At 48.5% G+C, this 22,600-nt stretch overlaps 1 protein-coding gene across 1 annotated transcript; it reads left to right on the top strand.

Annotated features, from left to right (window-relative positions):
• The first annotated feature begins 760 nt into the window (after positions 1-760).
• On the top strand, positions 761-22,262 carry LOC141270815 (uncharacterized). Its single transcript, XM_073680920.1, has 3 exons — positions 761-785; positions 2,512-2,640; positions 19,933-22,262. Exons 1-3 carry the CDS (start codon positions 761-763, stop codon positions 21,117-21,119), a joined length of 1,341 nt encoding a protein of 446 aa, XP_073537021.1. The 3' UTR covers positions 21,120-22,262.
• The last annotated feature ends 338 nt before the right edge of the window (positions 22,263-22,600 follow it).

The raw sequence follows: 22,600 nt of genomic DNA, 5'->3' as shown, positions 1-22,600 counted from the left end.
GATGATTTTTGTGTGATTTTGTTGTCTGAACATTCAACTTTGTACAGAACAAAGTATTCAATGAGAATATTTCACTCATTCAGATCTAGGATGTGTTATTTGAGTGTTCTCTTTATTTTTTTGAGCAGTGTATATAATCCTGAGAACATAAGGCAGGGATGTCAAGCTCCAACACACAGAGGGTCAAAATGAAAAACTTGGACAAAGTCACGGGTCAACCAGTATACAGTATGATGGGCCCCACCTAGTCCTCCATACAAATAATGGCCACACATGGGGGTGGCGGTTCTGGTGTTGCGGGCCAAATATAACAACCCTGCAGGCCAGATTTGGCCCTCAAGCCAGAGTTTGACATGTATGCTGTAAGGCATATAATATTCACGGAGTATGGATGGTACGATACAAGCTCATGCAACAATGTCAGATGTGGTTGGGCTTTTCAGATTTACAAAACAGGTCTACGGGGTAACATTTCTGCTTGTGGAGAGTGACAAGCCAAGCCTGGCATGTCAGAGTGAGGAGACTTATAAGCCATGCATGCTCCTCTGGGAAATTGTGGAGCTAGAGCTCTAGTCCTCTTCCTCTCTGAAGAGGCGGCTTTACAAAAGTAATTGATAAGTAACATCAGAACTTTCCTGGCACAGTCAAAAGTGTTTAATCCATGAAAATGTGTAAAATGACCAGACCGTGCTCCTAAAGTTAACTTACACCCAGCTCACTTCAAGAGGTTGCACTAAATTGCGAAGGAGCCATCATCAAAATGATTGGGGCGACTATAGACTACCGTAAGTGTGTTGTGCATCATTTGATGATACAGGGGCAAGTAAACAGAAGACCCGACCAGAAGCGCACTAATGCTTAAGAAACAAGCATTCCTTACATTTATTAAAGCTGTCAAACAGTCGCAAATCATGCACACGGGAGTGATTCAAACATATCACCGAGTACGCTGAAAATACTCGGTACTCGCCCGAGCATACTCGCCGAAAGGGTTAACCGAACATACTCATCACTAGTCAGCACACTATGGCCCCCTCCAGGGCTCAACACCCTTATCCACCCATCTTTCCAACACAAGGTTTGGCACATAGAGAGGTAGGACATATAGTTGTTAGGGACCATTCACATTAAAAGGTCACCTTGACGTGGTTGGAGGCTTTGTGCTTGTTGATCAAAAAACGCTAACAAAGCACCTAATGTTTACAGCAATATTGGAGTTCATGTAATCAGTAGTCGCAGTGCGCTGACACATCGAGTATTAGTATGTTAGTATATTGGCCATATAGAGGATTAATTAAATACTAAAGGTGTGCGAGTCCTATTTTTTTTGTATTATCCATTGTACAATATTCCACAGCTACGACTCTCTCATTTTATTCAACAGAAGCCGCCTATGTGGTCAACTTGTTTCATCATTTATACCTTATTCAGGACATTCTGCAACAACTGGGCGTCGTCTTACTGGAAAGGGGCGTGGTCTAGAGCAAGGCACCGCACACTGAAAAATGCTGCAAAACGGAAGCACAGATTCCTGGCACAAAGGAAGCGCCACCTAGTAGTTTGTGTAAACTTAGCCTAAACACGTGCACATAGATCAAACAGCATGAACCTGCGATAAATCTGCCCCATCGTCTCCACAGCCTCAATGAAGAGCTCAGCATGGATGAAATAGAGGAGGCGCAGTGTCAGTCCTAGGCCTCATTCACACCTCTGCTTTTCACGTTCATGTTCTATCCATGTTTTTGACAGACAGAATATAAACACACACGGCTCCGCTCCGTACACCTCGTAGACAGCTCCGGTCCGTACCTCGTACACACGCGGCTCTGCTCCGTACACCTCATACACGACTCCACTCCAAACACCTCGTAGACAGCACCGGTCCATAAACCTCGTACACACGCGGCTCCGCTCCGTACACCTCATACACGGCTCTGCTCCGTACACCTCGTACACACGTGGCTCCGCTCCGTACACCTCATACACGGCTCTGCTCCGTACACCTCGTACACAAACGGCTCCGCTCCGTACACCTCATACACGGCTCTGCTCCGTACACCTCGTACACAAACGGCTCTGCTCCGTACACCTCGTACACACGCGGCTCCGCTCCGTACACCTCGTACACACGCGGCTCCACTCTGTACACCTCGTACACACACAGCTCTGCTCCGTACACCTCATACACGGCTCCGCTCCGTATACCTTGTATACCTGCGGCTCCACTCCGTACACCTCATACACGGCTCCGCTCCGTATACCTTGTATACCTGCGGCTCCACTCCGTACACCTCATACACGGCTCAGCTCCGTACGCCTCGTAGACACACGGCTCTGCTCTGTACATCTCATAAACACGCGGCTCTGCTCCGTACACCTCGTACACGCGGCTCTGCTCCGTACACCTCGTACACACGCGGCTCTGCTCCGTACACCTCGTACACACGCGGCTCTGCTCCGTACACCTAGTACACACATAAACTTCAGCTCATCCAGCACCATGACAACCAGCACAGCAGAGTCCTGCATCCACTGAGGCCCCTGATCATGTGACCCCTGACTCCTCCCCTCCTGTGACCTCATCACAGCTCCTGTGCGCACAGAGCAGCCATATATGTGGTGGCGGCTCTGCAGGTGGAGGTATGTGGAGACCCCCATTACTGGGCGCAGGGGGCATTAACCCCTTCAGCACAGAGACGCTTTTGGGGTCTTGTGTTGCCCCTTTATAAGAATCATAAGGTTTTTGTTCTGTTTCCTGTAATAGATACATACGACCCAACTATGGAGACAGGAAGGGAGGAAACGTATTGTTCTCATAGTACAGGGCCCCTTTACTGGCCCCACAGCGTAATGTCCCCATTATGCCCCTTATGCAGGATGTATGATGCCCCCACACAGTGAAATGCCCCCATTGTGCCCCTTATGCAGTATGTATGATGCCCCACACAGTGTAATGCCTCATTATGCCCCTTATGCAGGATGTATGATGCCCCCACACAGTGTAATGCCCCCATTATGCCCCTTATGCAGGATGTATGATGCCCCCACACAGTGTAATGCCCCCATTATGCCCCTTATGCAGGATGTATGATGCCCCCACACAGTGTAATGCCCCCATTATACCCCTTATGCAGTATGTATGATGCCCCCACACAGTGTAATGCCCCCATTATGCCCCCTATGCAGTATGTATGATGCCCCCACACAGTGTAATGCCCCCATTATGCCCCTTATGCAGGATGTATGATGCCCCCACACAGTGTAATGCCCCCATTATGCCCCTTATGCAGGATGTATGATGCCCCACACAGTGTAATGCCCCCATTATGCCCCTTATACAGTATGTATGATGCCCCCCACACAGTGTAATGCCCCCATTATGCCCCTTATGCAGTATGTATGATGCCCCCCACACAGTGTAATTCCCCCATTATACCCTTTATGCAGGATGTATGATTCCCCACACAGTGTAATGCCCCCATTATGCCCCTTATGCAGGATGTATGATGCCCCCACACAGTGTAATGCCCCCATTATGCCCCTTATGCAGTATGTATGATTCCCCCACACAGTGTAATGCCCCCATTATGCCCCTTATGCAGGATGTATGATGCCCCCACACAGTGTAATGCCCCCATTATGCCCCTTATGCAGGATGTATGATGCCCCCACACAGTGTAATGCCCCCATTATGCCCCTTATGCAGTATGTATGATGCCCCACACAGTGTAATGCCCCTTATGCAAGATGTGTGATGCCCCCACACAGTGTAATGCCCCTTATACAGTATGTATGATGCCCCCACACAGTGTAATGCCCCCATTATGCCCCTTATACAGTATGTATGATGCCCCCCACACAGTGTAATGCCCCCATTGTGCCCCTTATGCAGTATGTATGATGCCCCCCACACAGTGTAATGCCCCCATTATGCCCCTTATACAGTATGTATGATGCCCCCCACACAGTGTAATGCCCCCATTATGCCCCTTAGGCAGTATGTATGATGCCCCCCACACAGTGTAATGCCCCCATTATGCCCCTTAGGCAGTATGTATGATGCCACCCACACAGTGTAATTCCCCCATTATGCCCTTTATGCAGGATGTATGATTCCCCCACACAGTGTAATGCCCCCATTATGCCCCTTATGCAGTATGTATGATTCCCCCACACAGTGTAATGCCCCCATTATGCCCCTTATGCAGGATGTATGATGACCCCCTCACAGTGTAATGCCCCCATTATGCTCCTTATACAGTATGTATGATGCCCCCACACAGTGTAATGCCCCTTATGCAGGATGTATGATGCCCCCACACAGTGTAATGCCCCCATTATGCCCCTTATGCAGGATGTATGATGCCCCCACACAGTGTAATGCCCCTTATGCAGTAGTTATGATGCCCCCACAGTGTAATGCCCCCATTATGCCCCTTATGCAGTATGTATGATGCCCCACACAGTGTGATGCCCCCATTATGCCCCTTATACAGTATGTATGATGCCCCCACACAGTGTAATGCCCCTTATGCAGTAGTTATGATGCCCCCACAGTGTAATGCCCCCATTATGCCCCTTATGCAGTATGTATGATGCCCCACACAGTGTGATGCCCCCATTATGCCCCTTATACAGTATGTATGATGTCCCCACACAGTGTAATGCCCCCATTATGCCCCTTATGCAGTATGTATGATGCCCCCACACAGTGTAATGCCCCCATTATGCCCCTTATACAGGATGTATGATGCCCCCACAGTGTGTAATGCCCTCATTATGCCCCTTATGCAGGATGTATGATGCCCCCACAGTGTAATGCCCCCATTATGCCCCTTATGCAGTATGTATGATGCCCCACACAGTGTGATGCCCTCTTTATGCCCCTTATGCAGGATGTATGATGTCCCCACACAGTGTAATGCCCCCATTATGCCCCTTATGCAGTATGTATGATGCCCCCACTCAGTGTAATGCCCCCATTATGCCCCTTATGCAGTATGTATGATGCCCCCACACAGTGTAATGCCCCCCATTATGCCCCTTATGCAGGATGTATGATGCCCCCACACAGTGTAATGCCCCCATTATGCCCCTTATGCAGGATGTATGATGCCCCTTATGCAGGATGTATGATGACCCCCTCACAGTGTAATGTCCCCATTATGCTCCTTATACAGTATGCATGATGCCCCCACACAGTGTAATGCCCCTTATGCAGGATGTATGATGCCCCCACACAGTGTAATGCCCCCATTATGCCCCTTATACAGGATGTATGATGCCCCCACACTGTGTAATGCCCTCATTATGCCCTTGTGCAGGATGTATGATGCCCCCACACAGTGTAATATCCCCATTATGCCCCTTATGCAGTATGTATGATGCCCCCACACAGTGTGATGCCCCCATTATGCCCCTTATACAGTATGTATGATGTCCCCACACAGTGTAATGCCCCCATTATGCCCCTTATGCATTATGTATGATGCCCCCCACAGTGTAATGCCCCCATTATGCCCCTTATGCATTATGTATGATACCCCACACAGTGTAATGCCCCCATTATGCCCCTTCTGCAGTATGTATGATGCCCCCACAGTGTAATGCCCCCATTATGCCCCTTATGCAGTATGTATGATGCCCCCACAGTGTAATGCCCCCATTATGCCCCTTATACAGTATGTATGATGCCCCCACAGTGTAATGCCCCCATTATGCCCCTTATGCAGGATGTATGATGCCCCTACACAGTATAATGTTCCCCCAGTACCGCCTGAGGTCCTGCAGTTGGAATAATCCCTCTGGGATTGGTTTTCCCTTTGGCTGCTCCCCTACATGTAGACCCTCGAGCATGTATACATGCATGTAGGGGAGCAAACCTTACTAGATATCGAGGCTTTGTACAGTAATATACCGCATGAGGATGGTATCAGAGGAGTAAGACATTTCTTGAAATCGAGGTCAATAGAGTGTAGCAGACATAATGACTTCATGGAGGATCTTCTAAAACTCACTCTTACTCATAACTTCTTTCTTTTTGACAGGAAATACTTCCACCAGCTCAGTGGTACTGCGATGGGGAGCCCCTGTGCCCCCTCATATGCTAACTTATCCCTGGACTGGTGGGAGGAATCCACAATATTCAGGGATGATCATAAGTGGTGGCATCCATATATTGGGGTGTGGTACAAATATATTGATGACATTTTTATCATCTGGTCAGGGACGAGTGAACAATCTTTTGAATTTGTCAGGGAACTCAACATCAATAGAGTGGGCCTGAGATTTACATCTGAATTTAATTATAATAATAATTTATATTTTTATAGTTCCAACATATTCCACAGCACTTTACAATTTTAGGGGGGACTTATACAGACAATACAGACTTTACAGAATAAGCATAACTCAGATATTAAATGGAGTGAGGGCCCTGCTCACAAGCTTACAGTCTGTAAGGAAATAGGGGAGACACAAAAGGTAAAATGTACATATATTGTATAATACAGCCTTAATATACTAAATAGGGTAAGTATATAACACTACATGAACTGGTCTCCAGCCAGTATGTGTACAGTACAGACAGAGGCTATGCAGTCCATGGATGGTATGAGCATGATTTTGAAGAAAATTTTAATATGGGCCAAACTGGGACAGTTAGATAAGTATGTTGAGATTGGGAATTAATCAAATTGTTCTGGGTAGTGCATTCCAAAGAATTGGAGCAGCATGCAAGAAATCTTGGAGACTGGAGTGGGAGGTTCGGATTACGGAGGATTTTAGTTTTAAGTCATTAGCAGAACGGAGGGCACGGGTAGGGTGGTAGACTGAGATGAGGGAGGAGATGTAGAGTGGTGCTGAATCGTCGAGAGCTTTGTGGGTAAGAGCGATAAGTTTATATTGAACTCTGTATTGGATGAGCAATCAGTGCAATGACTGGCACAGGGAAGAGGCATCGTTGTGTCGGTTGGCAAGGAATATGACCCTGACAGCTGCGTTCAGGACGGATTGGAGAGGGGAAAGTTTAGAAAGAGGGAGATCGATAAGTAAAGAGTTGCAGTAGTCCAGACGAGAATGAATAAGAGCTACATAAGAGTTTTTACAGAGTCAAAGGTAAGAAAAGTTCTGATTCTAGAGATGTTTTTGAGGTGTAGATGACACGAGAGAGCGAGTGATTTGATGTGAGGAGTGAAGGAAAGATCTGACTCAAGCATGACCCCAAGACAGCCGGCATGTTGCTGGCGAGTAATGATGGAGTCACAAACAGAAATGGCAATATCAGGCACAGATAGGTTAGTGGAGGGAGGAAATAGGAGTAGTTTAGTTTTTGACAGATTCAATTTTAGATAGAGGGAAGACATAGTGTTAGAGACAGCGGAAAGACAATCACTGGTATTTTGTAATAATGCAGGGGTGATGTCCGGAGAAGAGGTGTATAATTGGGTGTCATCAGCATAGAGATGGTACTAAAAACCGAATCTGCTGATTGTTTGTCCAATAGGAGCGATATATAAGTAGAAAAGAAGGGAGCCTAGGACTGATCCTTGAGGAACCCCGACAATAAGGGGGAGGGGAGAAGAAGAGGAGCCAGCAAAAGACACAGTGAAGGAGCGGTCAGAGAGGTAGATCCACAGTGTCGAATGCTGCGGAGAGATCCAGGAGAATCAGCAGGGAGTAGTGACCACTAGATTTGGCTGTTAGTAGATCATTAGAAACTTTACTGAGTTCAGTTTCAGTAGAATGTAAAGAGCGGAAACCAGATTGTAAAGGGTCAAGAAGGGAGTTATCTGAGAGATAGCGTATTATACAGGAGTGGACCAGTCGTTCCAGGAGTTTAGATATAAAGGGAAGATTGGAAACAGGTCTGTAGTTAGCAGCACAGTTCTGGTCGAGGGATCTTTTTTTAAGTAATGGATGTATGCTGGAGTGTTTAAAAAAGGAGGGAAAAATATAAGATGAGAGGTAGAGGTTGAATATTTTGGTTAGGTGAGTGGTGACAGCTGGAGAAAGGGACTGAAGGAGATGTGAAGGAATAGGGTCACTGGTGCAGGTGGTAGAGCGAGAGGAAGCAAGGAGCCTTGTCACTTCTTCTTCCGTGACTGGTTCGAAGTCAGAAAATGATCAAGATACAATGTGGGAGGGAGGAGCATGCATAACATTTGGGGATTGAGAGAAAATTTCCTGTCGGATATGGTAAATTTTTTCTTTGAAATAATTGGCCAGATCGTCACTGCTGAGGTTGGTGGTTGGGGCCTGTGCTGTTTGATTAAGGAGAGAATAAAAAGTGTCAAACAGGTGTTTAGGATTATTGGGCCATGAGATGATGAGGTTGTTAGGCTGCGTGCACACGATGCGTTTTTCTTGCATTTCCGCTGCGGAATTTCCGCAGCGGAAACGCATCAAAAACGCATGGTAATCCGCACCCCATGGTCCCCAATGGCATTCCGCAATGTCAATGCACATGCTGCGGATTTTTCCGCAGCTTTTCTGCAGCGCTCCTAAATCCGCAGCATGAACATTAATTTTGCGGAAGCGCAGCGGAAGCCACGCCATTGACTTGCATTGAGACGCATATAATCCGTGTCTGTACATTAGTACATGCGGATTATATGCGTTTCAATGTGCGGATGGTACCCAGGTCTGGAGGAGAGAAGACTCTCATCCAGACCTGGGTACCATTGTACCTGTAAAAAAAAGAATAAAATAAAAAATAAAGTTTATATTCATCTGTCCGGCGGCCCCCGCAGCGCTTCTCCTTCCAGGACCTGAGATGACGTCGCGGTCATGTGACCGCAGGCTGTCTCGCGAGATGCCGGCAAGCCAGGAAGAAGCCAGGACGAGCGCGACAGCACACACGGCGGCATCGGAGGTAAGTATAGCTTTATTTTTTTATTTTTACAGACACACTGTATAAATCCATGCCGTTTGCATGGATTTATACAGTGTGACCTAGTTGTCAAACACTTTCCAAGTGATGCTATCGCCTGGAAAGTGCTTGTCAGTCCGCATGCGGAAACACATGCGTTAACTCATGTGGAAACGCATGTGAATCCGCATGTATTCTGCAGGAAAAACGCATGCACAATCTGCATGCGTTTTTCTGCCAGGGAGATGCATAAATGCTGCAGAAATTTTCTGCTTCATTTCTGCATCGTGGGCACATAGCCTCAAAGTAGGTTTGTTTGGAGAGGTGAAGGGCGGAGTTATAGGTTTTAAGCATAAATTTATAATGGAGGAAATCTTCGGCCAGATTAGATTTTGTCCACAGCCGTTCGGCACACCTGGAGCACCACTGGAGAAAGTGTATTTGCAGTGTGTTCCAGGGTTGTCGCCGTCTGTGCCGAGTTGTTCTCTGTGTAGGAGGTGCGCCTTCATCCAGGGCGCATTGCAATGTTTCGTTATAATGCTTCAGTGCAGAGGCAGGGCATGAGAGGGAGGAGATTGGGGCCAATGATGATTGCAACGTTTTCATAAATTTCTGGGTGTTAATGCCATGTATATTTCTATAAGTGTGGAAAGTGGGGGTGTCTTGAGCAGGGTGACAGTTCTTGACAGAGAATGAAAGAAGGTTGTGATCAGAGAGTGGAAGAGGAGAGTTAGTAAAGTCATGTATTGAACAGAGCCGGGCGAAGATCAGGTCAAAGAGTATTTCCATCTTCATGTGTAGGAGAATTAGTAAGCTGTGAAAGGCCGAAGGAGGAAGTTAGCGATAAAAGATGAGCGCCAGATGGGAAGAGGGAATCGCCTATTGGGATGTTAAAATCTCCCATGATGAGGGTGGGGATGTCATAAGATAGAAAGTTTGGAAGCCAAGTGGCAAAGTGATCCACAAACTGACGGGAGGGGCCCGGAGGGCGATACACAACCGCCACTCGCAGGGAGAAGGGCCGGTAGAGTCTGACTGTGTGGGCCTCAAAAGAAGGGTTGAAAAATGAGGGTATTGAGGATATAACCTGAAAAGTACATTTTGTTTAAAGGAGCAGACCAACACCAATTATTACCAGTTGCCTTTCCTGTATGTACTGATCAAGAAGGATTGTAATGGGACCCTAGGGACACTCATCTACCATAAACCTTCAAGCACTAATAAACTATTGAAATGGGATAACCACCACCCCATCCCCATAAAAAGAGGAAAATCCAAGGGCCAATTTTTATGATTGAGAAGATACTGCTCAAATGTCACAGATTTTAATATACAGGCAATAGATCTGAACACCAGATTAAGGAATGAAGGGTACTCGTGGTACATTTTGGATTCCGCATCGTTTGCAGAAAAATGGTCTTATCCATCAGCTTATCTTTTCCTCATTCAGATCTCTAAAATACCGGATCCTCTCAGTAAAGATCGTCTATATAAGAAAATTTTCCTGATTTATCCAGGAAAATGATGGACAAGATGGTGGAGGGGATATTACACCTCACCCTAGAGATCCTCTTCCGGCTTACTGGAGAGGTGAGAGATTCTGATGACGTCACATTACATCATTCTTGGAAATAACAGATGGACAGAACTAGAGAGGTGAGGACTCTGGAAATGTCTGTAGTGAGATTTATTAATCTTTCTCTCCATAACCAGAGATTAATCACGGGGCCTCCACCTCACCCCGTAATACATGAGGATATCAATGACCAGAAGATTCTAGAACTCGCCTACAACATAATTGAGCTGCTGACTGGAGAGGTGACACTGCTGGGAATGCTGGGACATTATACAGTAACGCTGTGAAGGGATTGGGGGATGACGGTATCATTGTATGTGTAACGGGTCTGGGAGGCGGAACCTCTGAGCTACTATACAAGGGGGCAGTCCTTGTAAGGGAGCGGGTGGCGACCAGGGAAGACGAGCAGGAGGTCACAGCAGGTGACCGGGACAGTCTCTGAGTGAACGGGCTGGAGGTCACGGCAAGTGACCGGGGCAGTCTCTGGATGAACGGGCTGATGGTCACGGCAAGTGACCGGGGCAGTCTCTGGATGAACGGGCAGATGGTCACGGCAAGTGACCGGGGCAGTCTCTGGATGAACGGGCAGATGGTCACGGCAAGTGACCGGGGCAGTCTCTGGATGAACGGGCAGATGGTCACGGCAAGTGACCGGGGCAGTCTCTGGATGAACGGGCAGATGGTCACGGCAAGTGACCGGGGCAGTCTCTGGATGAACGGGCAGATGGTCACGGCAAGTGACCGGGGCAGTCTCTGGATGAACGGGCAGATGGTCACGGCAAGTGACCGGGGCAGTCTCTGGATGAACGGGCAGATGGTCACGGCAAGTGACCGGGGCAGTCTCTGGATGAACGGGCAGATGGTCACGGCAAGTGACCGGGGCAGTCTCTAGGTAAAGGATTGGTACGACCTGTGGCGGCTGATGATAGACGTGAGCTCCCAGGCGAGCAGGCGAGAGTCTCTGGATGAACGGGTGGTCACAGCATGTGACGACGGAGCCTCCAGGAAGACCAACAGACAGGCGGCAGAGGAGCGCTCCCAGGTGAGCGGGCAGAAGTCTCTGGACAGGCGGGTGGTCACAGCACGTGACGGCAGAGCCTCCAGGTAGGCTAGCAGACAGGCAGCAGATGAGCGCTCCCAGGTGAGCGAGCAGGAGTCACTGGACAGGCAGGTGGTCACAGCACGTGACGGCGGAGCCTCCAGGTAGACTAGCAGGCAGGTAGCTGGTGTGTGCTCCCAGGTGAGCGGGCAAGCTGGTCCATAGACAGACTGACAGGAGTTGGAAGGCAGACCGTCGGACCTCAGGCAAGCAGGCAGGTGGCTGATGTGTGCTCCCAGGTGAGCGGGCAGGCTGGTCCTTAGACAGACTGACAGGAGTAGTAAGGCAGACCGTCGGACCTCAGACTAGCAGGCAGGTAGCAGGAATCTGGCAGGTAACTGGCAGGTAACTGGCAACGGGACCTGAGGGCTGAAGCAGAGTAGAACAGTGCAACAACATTGCTCGGGCACTTCCATTTTGGAGGAGGTGCCTTATATATGGTGAAGTCCTCTGGCCATTGGCCGGGGACTCCTTAGGACTGCGCGCGCGGCCCCTTTAAGAGGGAGGGAGAGCGCGCGCGCGCGCCCTAAGCACAGTGGCCGGGAAGGAGCGCGCGCTGCCAGCAGAGCGGGAGGAGGACGCCGGGCACGGAGCAGGGAGGTGAGGGGAACAGCGTCCCTGCCTGGCAGAGGGCAGGGACGCCGGCGCTACAGTACTCCCCCCTTTAGACCCCCCCTTTTTTAGGCCAGACAGAAATTTAGCTAGGATAAGAGGGGCATGGATGTTCTCCCGGGGCTCCCACGTTCTCTCCTCAGGACCAAACCCCCTCCAATCTACTAGAAAAAAGATCTTTCCTCTTACCCTTTTGGTGGCAAGAATGTTCTCTACCTCAAACTCGTCCTCAGCAGAAACCGGAGCAGGAGGCGTACCTGTAGACTTGGAAAAAGAGTTAAGTACCACAGGTTTGAGGAGAGATACATGGAAGGAGTTAGGGATCCGTAAGTTGGCCGGGAGTTTTAATTTATAGGCCACCGGGTTGATCTGACTGATGACCTCCAGAGGACCGATGAACAGAGGCCCTAACTTGTAAGAAGGTATCTTGAGTCGGACATATTTAGATGAGAGCCAGACTTTATCTCCAGGACGAAATTGTGGAGGATCCAGGCTTTTTTTGTCAGCGTGTCTTTTCATCCGTTCGGACGACTGAAGGAGTGCGGATCGGGTACTCTCCCAAATGGAGGAAAATTTGCTAACGAGAGATTCCGCAGCCGGGTTGTCCACAGAGGTGGAGACAGGGAAAGGAATCCGAGGATGCTGACCGAAGACTACAAAAAACGGGGATTTGGAGGAGGATTCGCTCTCGTGATTGTTATAGGAGAACTCGGCCCATGGTAGGAGATCCACCCAGTCAGAATGATGGGCATTAACGAACTGCCGGAGGTAACTGGTCAGGTTCTGATTGATCCGCTCCACTTGACCATTGGACTGTGGGTGGTAAGCGGAAGAGAAGTCCAGGGTGACGTCTAGCAGTTTACAAGTGGCTCTCCAGAAACGTGAGGTGAACTGTACCCCACGATCCGACACGATGTGGAGGGGCAGGCCATGAAGACGGAAGATGTGGCGGATAAAGTCTTTAGCCAGCTCGGGTGCAGACGGGAGACCAGGCAGGGGAATAAAGTGAGCCATCTTGGAAAAGCGGTCAGCGACCACCCAAATGACCGTACAACCGGCAGAGACGGGGAGATCAGTTATGAAGTCCATAGCAATATGCTGCCAGGGGGCAGCAGGCACAGGAAGCGGAAGAAGGCGACCGGCTGGCAGGTGTCTCGGGATTTTGTTGCGGGCGCAGGACACACAGGCAGAAACAAAGTCTATTACGTCCTTGTGCAGGGTAGGCCACCAGTAGTGCCGGGCAATAAGCTGGAGGGTCTTTTTCTGACCGGCGTGGCCAGCTAGTTTAGACGAGTGACCCCAGTGTAGGATCTTCTCCCGATCAGGTACTGATACGAACGTCTTACCGGGAGGGAGACGATTTAGGCTCACGGGAGCCACCTGCATTACTCTGGCGGGATCGATGATATGTTTAGGTTCCTCCTCGAGATCGGACACCAGAAAGGATCGGGACAAGGCATCTGCTTTGACGTTTTTGTCAGCCGGGCGAAAATGAAGAACAAAATCAAAGCGAGCAAAAAACAAGGACCACCGGGCTTGGCGCGGGTTAAGTCTCTGGGCATGCTGGAGGTAAGCCAAGTTCTTGTGGTCAGTGTAAATTATTACCGGGTGAAGAGCCCCCTCGAGTAGGTAACGCCACTCCTCCAATGCCAGTTTGATGGCCAATAACTCTCGGTCTCCTATGGAATAGTTGCGCTCAGAAGAGGAGAAGAGTTTGGAGAAGAAGCCACAAGTTACCATTCTCCCGGAAGATGATTTTTGAGTAAGTACCGCTCCGGCTCCAGAGGAGGAGGCGTCAACTTCCAGGAAGAACTGCTTGTTGCCGTCCGGGCGATGCAGCACCGGGGCGGAAGAGAAGGCCTGTTTTAGGGAAAGAAAGGCCTCCTCTGCTTCGGGCGGCCACTCTTTGGGATTAGTACCCTTACGGGTGAGCGCGGAAATTGGGGCAGTCCGGGAAGAGAAGTGTGGTATGAAGAGGCGGTAGTAGTTGGCGAAGCCCAGGAATCGCTGGATGGCCTTCAACCCCTCCGGTCGAGGCCATTTCTCGATGGCAGACAGTTTCTCTGGATCCATTCGTAGGCCGGTCTGAGAAATAATGTAGCCCAAAAACGGAAGCGAGGTCTGCTCAAAGAGGCACTTCTCGTATTTAGCGAAGAGATGATTCTGCCTGAGCCTGAGCAGGACCTGACGAACGTCCCTCCGGTGAGTCTGGAGATCCGGAGAGAAGACCAAGATGTCGTCCAGGTACACCACTACGCAGGAGTAGAGAAGGTCCCGGAAGATGTCATTGACCAACTCTTGAAAGACGGCAGGAGCGTTACAGAGACCAAAGGGCATTACCAGATATTCATAGTGGCCGTCTCGGGTGTTGAATGCCGTCTTCCATTCATCCCCCCTGACTGATACGAACCAGGTTGTACGCCCCACGGAGGTCCAGTTTGGTGAAGATTCTAGCCCCCCTCAGACGATCAAATAACTCCGGAATGAGCGGAAGGGGGTACTTATTCTTCACCGTGATCTGGTTAAGGCCTCTATAGTCTATACAGGGACGGAGAGAGCCGTCCTTCTTTTTGACGAAAAAGAAGCCTGCTCCCGCCGGGGAGGTAGATTTCAGGATGAATCCCCTGGCCAGATTCTCCTCAATATATTCGGACATCGACCGGGTCTCAGCAGCGGATAAAGGATAAATACGCCCACGGGGAGGAGTAGTACCAGGTAACAGGTCGATAGGGCAGTCGTATGGTCTATGAGGAGGTAGTGTCTCTGCTTCCTTTTTATTAAAGACATCAGCATAAGACCAATAAGGAATCGGAAGTCCAGGTAGATTAGCTGGGGTAGGAGAAGGACGGACGGGATGGACGGGAACCAGACAGGTCTTATGGCAGTCCTGTCCCCAGCGAAGGACTTCTCCGGTCTGCCAGTCAAGCACGGGTGCATGTCTCTGGAGCCAAGGTAGGCCTAGCAAGAGGGCGTGAGAGAGTCCAGGCAGAACATGAAAGGAGATACTCTCAGAATGCAGCATTCCCACCTGCAGAGTAATGGATTCGGTGATGAGTTGGATGGGGCGTGGTAAGAGGCCCCCATCCACGGCAGCAACAGACAAGGGTACAGCCAGAGGTTTGGTGGGGATGCGGTATTTCTCTACCAGGGACTGTGAAATAAGATTCCCGGCTGCTCCAGAGTCAAGTTGGGCTAGTTCGAAATAACAGTTCTCCCCGCAGACGATTGAGACTGACAGCAGCAGAGATGGAGAGGATTTATTCTTGTCTAGGTTGACCTCTCTGAGCGAACCTAGACACAGGCGTTTCCCGACCTCTCCGGGCAGGCACGGATCCGGTGCTCCTTACTGCCACAGTAGAAGCAGCTCCCCTCGGCACGGCGTAAGTCCTGACGGGTTTTGACCATCTTGGTCTGGTCGACCTGCATAGACTCAGGAGAGTGTACCTGGGTAGAGACGGAGGGAGTGACGGGTTTCTGAAAAGTAGGAGCTAGACATGGTAACCTCCTCTTTGGCACGCTCCTGGAACCGTAGGTCAATCCGGGTGGCAAGAGTTATTAGGTCATCGAGAGTGGTAGGAATGTCCCGACCGGCAAGTTCATCTTTAATACGGCCGGACAGACCCTCCCAGAAGACGGATACCAGAGCGTCGTTATCCCAGGCCAGCTCCGAGGCAAGGGTACGGAACCGTATGGCATATTGGCCCACGGTGAGACTTCCCTGACGGAGGCGTAGCAGTGATGATGCGGATGAGTTCTTCCGTCCGGGTTCGTCGAAGACTTTCCGGAAAGCCGTGAGAAAAGCAGGCAAGTTGGACACCAGGGGGTCTCCTCTCTCCCATAGAGGATTTAGCCAGGCCAGGGCCTCCCCGGTGAGATGGGACATGATGAATGCAATTTTGGCTCGGTCGGAGTTAAACTGGTGGGACAATAGTTCAAAGTGCAGGGTGCACTGATTTATGAAGCCCCGAGCCTGGGCGGAGTCACCTCCGAAGCGAGGAGGTGCAGAAAGCCGGGGTCCGGGGTAGGATACCATGGTATTAGTGGGCAGTGGAGCTGCCGGATTGCGAGACATGGCACTGGCGGAGGTTGCTGGTGGAGCAGTCAGAGTGTCCAGGCGAGTATTGACATTCCGCAGGTGACCCAGGATGGACTCCTGTTGGGACCTTTGACGGGACAGTTCATGACACAGGTCCGAGAGCGAGGGAGCTTGGGTGCCACCGGGTTCCATGGCCCGAGCAAACTGTAACGGGTCTGGGAGGCGGAACCTCTGAGCTACTATACAAGGGGGCAGTCCTTGTAAGGGAGCGGGTGGCGACCAGGGAAGACGGGCAGGAGGTCACAGCAGGTGACCGGGACAGTCTCTGGATGAACGGGCTGGAGGTCACGGCAAGTGACCGGGGCAGTCTCTGGATGAACGGGCTGATGGTCACGGCAAGTGACCGGGGCAGTCTCTGGATGAACGGGCTGATGGTCACGGCAAGTGACCGGGGCAGTCTCTGGATGAACGGGCTGATGGTCACGGCAAGTGACCGGGGCAGTCTCTGGATGAACGGGCAGATGGTCACGGCAAGTGACCGGGGCAGTCTCTGGATGAACGGGCAGATGGTCGCGGCAAGTGACCGGGGCAGTCTCTGGATGAACGGGCAGATGGTCACGGCAAGTGACCGGGGCAGTCTCTGGATGAACGGGCAGATGGTCACGGCAAGTGACCGGGGCAGTCTCTAGGTAAAGGGTTGGTACGACCTGTGGCGGCTGATGATAGACGTGAGCTCCCAGGCGAGCAGGCGAGAGTCTCTGGATGAACGGGTGGTCACAGCATGTGACGACGGAGCCTCCAGGAAGACCAACAGACAGGCGGCAGAGGAGCGCTCCCAGGTGAGCGGGCAGAAGTCTCTGGACAGGCGGGTGGTCACAGCACATGACGGCAGAGCCTCCAGGTAGGCTAGCAGACAGGCAGCAGATGAGCGCTCCCAGGTGAGCGAGCAGGAGTCACTGGACAGGCAGGTGGTCACAGCACGTGACGGCGGAGCCTCCAGGTAGACTAGCAGGCAGGTAGCTGGTGTGTGCTCCCAGTTGAGCGGGCAAGCTGGTCCATAGACAGACTGACAGGAGTTGGAAGGCAGACCGTCGGACCTCAGGCAAGCAGGCAGGTGGCTGATGTGCGCTCCCAGGTGAGCGGGCAGGCTGGTCCTTAGACAGACTGACAGGAGTAGTAAGGCAGACCGTCGGACCTCAGACTAGCAGGCAGGTAGCAGATAATCAGGCAGGAATCTGGCAGGTAACTGGCAGGTAACTGGCAACGGGACCTGAGGGCTGAAGCAGAGTAGAACAGTGGAACAACATTGCTCGGGCACCTCCATTTTGGAGGAGGTGCCTTATATATGGTGAAGTCCTCCGGCCATTGGCCGGGGACTCCTTAGGACGGCGCGCGCGGCCCCTTTAAGAGGGAGGGAGAGCGCGCGCGCCCTAAGCACAGTGGCCGGGAAGGAGCGCGCGCTGCCAGCAGAGCGGGAGGAGGACGCCGGGCACGGAGCAGGGAGGTGAGGGGAACAGCGTCCCTGCCTGGCAGAGGGCAGGGACGCCGGCGCTACAGTATGTGTCAGGTTCCTATAAGATGTCAGGATGTCGCTGTCTATTTCTCCATGGAGGAGTGGGAGTATTTAGAAGGACACAAAGATCTGTACAAGGACATCATGATGGAGGTTCCCCAGCCTCTCACATCACCAGGTAATAGACAGGACTAAATACACACGGCCCATAATTATCTGTATGTAAAGAATGAATTCAGTCCCTGTATGTGTTTCCTCCAGATCTATCCAGTAAGAGGACAACACCAGAGAGATGTCCCCGTCCTCTTCTTCTACAGGACTGTAAACAAGAAAATCCAAATGTTCCTCAGGTAGATAGAGAGAAGGTGTCATGAGATCTCCCCTATGATGTGTAGACGGCTGTGAAGGTCTTGTGCTCAGTCTTGTTTTATCCCCCAGTATTATATGTTTTATACTTGTGTAATGAGAACGGTGGAGATGGCAGGATTAGAGCTGATCATAGATGTGACTTCTCCATCTGTCTTTGAATCTTAAGCTTAATGTTTTATAAAAATTGGTGTTTTTGCAAGAGCTATTTCAGTTTGATATATGTAATAACTGTTGGACACAGTAATGTTTCTGCTTGGAAATGAGGTTTATTGTACTAACAGAAAATGTGCAATCTGAATTCAAACAAAATTTGACAGGCGCATAAGTATGGGCACCCTTATCATTTTCTTGTTTTAAATACTCCTACCTACTTTTTACTGACTTACTAAAGCACTTTTTTTGGTTTTGTAACCTCATTGAGTTTTGAACTTAATAGCCAGGTGTATGCAATCATGAGAAAAGCTACTTAAAGTGGCCACTTGCAAGTTGTTCTCCTGTTTGAATCTCCTCTGAAGAGTGGCATCATGGGCTCCTCAAAACAACTGTCAAATGATCTGAAAACAAAGATTATTCAACATAGTTGTTCAGGGGAAGGATACAAAAAGCTGTCTCGGAGATTTAACCTGTCCGTTTCCACTGTGACGAACATAGTAAAGAAATGGAAGAACAGGGACAGTTCTTGTTAAGGCCAGAAGTGTCAGGCCAAGAAAAACATCAGAAAGGCAGAGAAGAAGAATGGTGAGATCAGTCAAGGACAATCCTCAGACCACCTCCAGAGAGCTGCAGCATCAACCTGCTGCAGATGGTGTCACTGTGCATCGGTCAACTATACAACGCTCTTTGCACAAGGAGAAGCTGTATGGGAGAGTGATGCGAAAGAAGCCGTTTCTGCAAGCACGCCACAAACAGAGTCGGCTGAGGTAAGCAAAAGCACATTTGGAGAAGCCAATTTTTTTTTTGGAAGAAGTTCCTGTGGACTGATGAAACCAAGATTGAGTTGTTTGGTCATACAAAAAGGAGTTATGCATGACGGCAAAGAAACACAGCATTCCAAGAAAAACACTTGCTACCCACAGTAAAATTTGGTGGAGGTTCCATCATGCTTTGGGGCTGTGTGGCCCATGCGGGCACCGGGAATCTTGTTAAAGTTGAGGGACGCATGGATTCCACTCAGTATCAGCAGATTCTTGTCAATAAAGTTGAAGTTACGCAGGGGATGGATCTTTCTGCAAGACAATGATCCAAAACACCGCTCCAAATCTACTCAGGCATTCATGCAGAGGAACAATTACAATGTTCTGGAATGGCCATCCCAGTCCCCAGACCTGAATATCATTGAACATCTGTGGGATCATTTGAAGAGGGCTGTCCATGCTCGGCGACCATCAAACTTAACTGAACTGGAATTGTTTTGTAAAGAGGAATGGTCAAAAATACCTTCATCCAGGATCCAGGAACTCATTAAAAGCTACAGGAAGCGACTAGAGGCTGTTATTTTTGCAAAAGGAGGATCTACTAAATATTAATGTCACTTTTCTGGTGAGGTGCCCATACTTATGCACCTGTCAAATTTTGTTTGAATGCAGAATGCACATTTTCTGTTAGTACAATAAACCTCATTTCAAGGCAGAAACATTACTGTGTCAAACAGTTATTACATAGATCAAACTGAAATAGCTGTTGCTAAAACACCAATTTTTATAAAACATTAAGCTTAAGATTAATAGGGGTGCCCAAACTTTTTCATATAACTGTATATAACTTGCCTTTTTTACAGACATTTTAAGTAGAAATGTTCAAAAATATAAAATTCAAGGATTCTTTATTAAAAAATAATAATTGTTTTTATTCTTGGCAGATGTCTGTACCAGGAGATCAGAGGGACAGCTGACATCTTCAATTTTCAAATCAGATAATTTTCAGATTCCACAGGATACAATTGAAGTGAATGCCATTTCTCCAGACTTACCATCATCCCTTCACAGAAAAGATCCGTCATCTGATCCTTTGAAACAGGTCCTGTCTTCTGATTCATTACTGACTAATAAGGAAAATCAAAGTCACAAAATAAGTATTAAAAAACAAACTGCTCCTGAAGCAAAGAAGCCATTTTCACATTCAGAATATGGAAATAGTTTTTCCCTCCAAAAGTCTTTTCTTAAACATCAAAAAATTCACACAGCGAAGAATAGATTTTATTGCTCCAAGTGTGGGAGATGTTTTAATCAGAAATCAAGTCTTGTTAGGCACCAGATAACTCACACAGGAGAGAAGCCATTTTCCTGTTCAGAATGTGGGAATTTTTTTACAGAGAAATCAAATCTTATCAACCATCAGAGAACCCACACAGGGGAGAAGCCATTTTCATGTTCAGAATGTGGGAAATGTTTTACAGAGAAATCAACTCTTATCAACCATCAGAGAACACACACAGGAGAGAAGCCATTTTCATGTTCAGAATGTGGGAAATATTTTACAGAGAAATCTACTCTTATTAAACATCAGACAACTCACACAGGGGAGAAGCCTTTTCCATGTTCAGAATGTGGAAAATGTTATAACCATAAATCTAGTTTTCTTAAGCACCAGAGAACCCACACAGTGGAGAAGCCATTTTCATGTTCAGATTGTGGGAAATGTTTTGTACAAAAAGCATGTCTTAATATACATCAGAGAACTCACACAGGGGAGAAGCCATTTTCATGTTCAGAATGTGGGAAATGTTTTGCAAAGAAATCAAATCTTTTCAAACATCAGAGAACTCACACAGGGGAGAAGCCTTTCCCATGTTCAGAATGTGGGAAATGTTTTACAGAGAAATCAACTCTTATCATCCATCAGAGAACTCACACAGGAGAGAAGCCATTTTCATGTTCAGAATGTGGGAAATATTTTACAGAGAAATCAACTCTTATCATCCATCAGAGAACCCACACAGGGGCAAAGCCTTTTTCATGTGCAGATTGTGGGAAATGTTTTGGACAGAAATCACATCTTAATAAACATCAGAGAATTCACACAGGGAAGAAGCCTTTTTCATGTTGAAAATGTGGGAAATGTTTTAAACAGAAAGCGCATCTTGATAACCACCAGAGAACCCACACAGGGGAGAATGCCGCAACTACACCCAACTAGTCTCTGTACAGACAAGAAAGGCCCTAGCTGTACAACTAAAAACGCCACCACAGACCTAACTCCCTAATAAGTCGTTGAGGAGTTTCTCATACCTCCTGAGGAACCAGAGGGGAGGCCACAACACACTGTCAACAAGGGGAATGGAAAGTATGAAGTAAAATACGAAAACCCTGAATGAGAAACAAAAACACATTGATAGAGGGCAAAGAAGGCAAGCTAAGGAGAACCAAAAATAAAACGAACAAGTATAATCTCCCAGAAACCTAACATTGTTAGAATTAGAAGGTACTGGGAGGGTAAGCAAACTGACCGGGAGGATAGTTTCACCTTTGTGGTGAAACTTATACAATTCATCCTCACCAACTGTAAATGTAAACCTGTCCATTTATAATGACCACGGACAAGATAAAGATTCCCAACTCACATCAGGATTACAAGATCCCAGGGACTTTCAGCTGCATCACAATGAACTTAATTATATGTACCAATTGTCCAACTGGGGGTCTGTATGTAGGGGAGACAAGGCAAAAACTTAAAACAAGGATGAATTCTCATCGCCACCCAAAAAAAAGAAAAAAAGAATAGATCTACTTGTGGCCACACATTTTTACGGCCACAACTGCTTATCCTTTTCCGAAACTGATAGTTCTGCTTCACATCACTTGTCTTATCTATTGCATTATTCCTGTGCCGTTATGTATAAATATGTGACTCTTCAGATTTTGTGTTATACTATGTCTCATGAAGAGACCTGAGTAGTCTCGAAAGCTTACTGACTAATGGCTAACTGAAAAGATGGTATCAACTACTGAGGACTCTCAAATTTTAATATTTTTCTCCATAAAGCAATTTTAAGATCTCTCCACAGGTGTTCAATGGGATTTAGATCCAGACTCATTGCTGGTCAGAACGCTCCAGCACTTTGTTTCTATCTAATTTCTAGGTGCTTCTTGAAGTCTGTTTGGGCTCACTGTCATGCTGGAAGACCCATGACCTAGGACTAGTGTTGAGCGAGTATGTTCTGTTCCAAATATGCGCGGGCGAGCTCCGAGTATTTACAGCTGCTCAGTGATATGTTTGAATCACTCCCGTGTGCATGATTTGCGACTGTTTGACAGCTTTATTACATGTGAGGAATGTGTAAGAAATAGACATTCCTCACATGTAATAAAGCTGTCAAACAGTTGCAAATCATGCACATGGGAGTGATTCAAACATATCACTGAGCAGCTGTAAATTCTCGGAGCTCGGCCCGAGCATACTCGGCGAAAGGGTTAATGGAACATACTTGTTCAACACTACCTAGGACGCAAACCCAGCTTTCTGACACTAGGCACTAGATTGTGAACCAAAATCCTTTGCTAATATTCAGATTTCATGATGCCTTGCAC

Source organism: Phyllobates terribilis, unplaced genomic scaffold (assembly GCF_046119375.1).
Source record: "Phyllobates terribilis strain yellow unplaced genomic scaffold, ASM4611937v1 Scaffold_5__5_contigs__length_657084704, whole genome shotgun sequence".
Taxonomy (NCBI): domain Eukaryota; kingdom Metazoa; phylum Chordata; class Amphibia; order Anura; family Dendrobatidae; genus Phyllobates; species Phyllobates terribilis.
Note: the sequence above shows the minus strand (reverse complement) of the source record. Positions and strands in the feature narration are given on the sequence as shown.

What these genes read in the sequence shown, in the direction of transcription:
- LOC141270815 (XM_073680920.1), top strand. Translation starts at nt 761, where the DNA reads ATGATTGGGGCGACTATAGACTACC. An exon ending in TGGGGCGACTATAGACTACC is followed by an intron (nt 786 to 2,511) that starts GTAAGTGTGTTG and finishes CATGACAACCAG; the next exon opens with CACAGCAGAGTCCTGCATCC. An exon ending in TGGCGGCTCTGCAGGTGGAG is followed by an intron (nt 2,641 to 19,932) that starts GTATGTGGAGAC and finishes TATTCTTGGCAG; the next exon opens with ATGTCTGTACCAGGAGATCA.